At 62.4% G+C, this 660-nt stretch overlaps 1 protein-coding gene across 1 annotated transcript in view; it reads left to right on the plus strand.

Annotated features, from left to right (window-relative positions):
- The window catches only part of VOLCADRAFT_100523 (uncharacterized protein), a gene marked incomplete at both ends in the record, with an annotated part of 6,684 nt that overhangs the window by 1,348 nt on the left and 4,676 nt on the right, over window positions 1-660 (plus strand). Inside the window, one exon of the mRNA XM_002959079.1 lies at window positions 36-368. Within this exon, the coding sequence (XP_002959125.1) occupies window positions 36-368 (333 nt within the window). The remainder of the gene's footprint in view (window positions 1-35; window positions 369-660) is intronic.

Here is a 660-nt window from a genome sequence, read left to right on the forward strand (position 1 = left end):
TCCGGCGCCTCAACGTGCCGCTCGGCGACCGCCAGGCGGTCACCGATTACTTCGTGCAAGGCCGCAGCTTCAAAGACGAGTGCTGGCTGGTGGATCTCGCTGTCCCACCCAACGGCATCAAGCGCGCCACCCTGTATGTGCTGCTGACCCGCTTCAAGACGCTGGACCACGTCCGTCTGCTCCGGCCGCTCTACACTACACCGCATGAGCGCAAGAGGATAATCAAGCAGTTCCTCAGTGCGACTAACCTTGAGCCGGACCTGGCCGCCAACCTGCGCCTGCTGAAGCAGGCAGCGCGCGAGACGGAGCAGCGCTATACAGCCGATTTCCAGCATGCGCGACAGCTGGAAGCGCGCTGGACCGGCCCGGTCCAGGCCTAGTTGAGTTGAGTTGAGTTGAGTTGAGTTGAAACCGCGACCCGCCACTGTACGGCGTTAAATGACAGCGTCCGGAGTAAGGGGGACACTCCGGACGACACGCTCGCTCCCTACGGGCAGGAATGGGGAGCCGCCCACCAATGTGTGGAGCCCCCTGCGGGTTCGACTCCCGCGCGAGCGCTTCACAGGATACATTCGCGTGCTAGACTCCGCAATCTCTTGTGTGTAAGTGTGAAGCTAAAGCGCGCTGTTCGCGCAAGTGGGCCGTAGCTCCGCAGCAAGT

The sequence above is a fragment of the Volvox carteri genome (assembly GCF_000143455.1).
Source record: "Volvox carteri f. nagariensis unplaced genomic scaffold VOLCAscaffold_123, whole genome shotgun sequence".
Classification (NCBI taxonomy): domain Eukaryota; kingdom Viridiplantae; phylum Chlorophyta; class Chlorophyceae; order Chlamydomonadales; family Volvocaceae; genus Volvox; species Volvox carteri.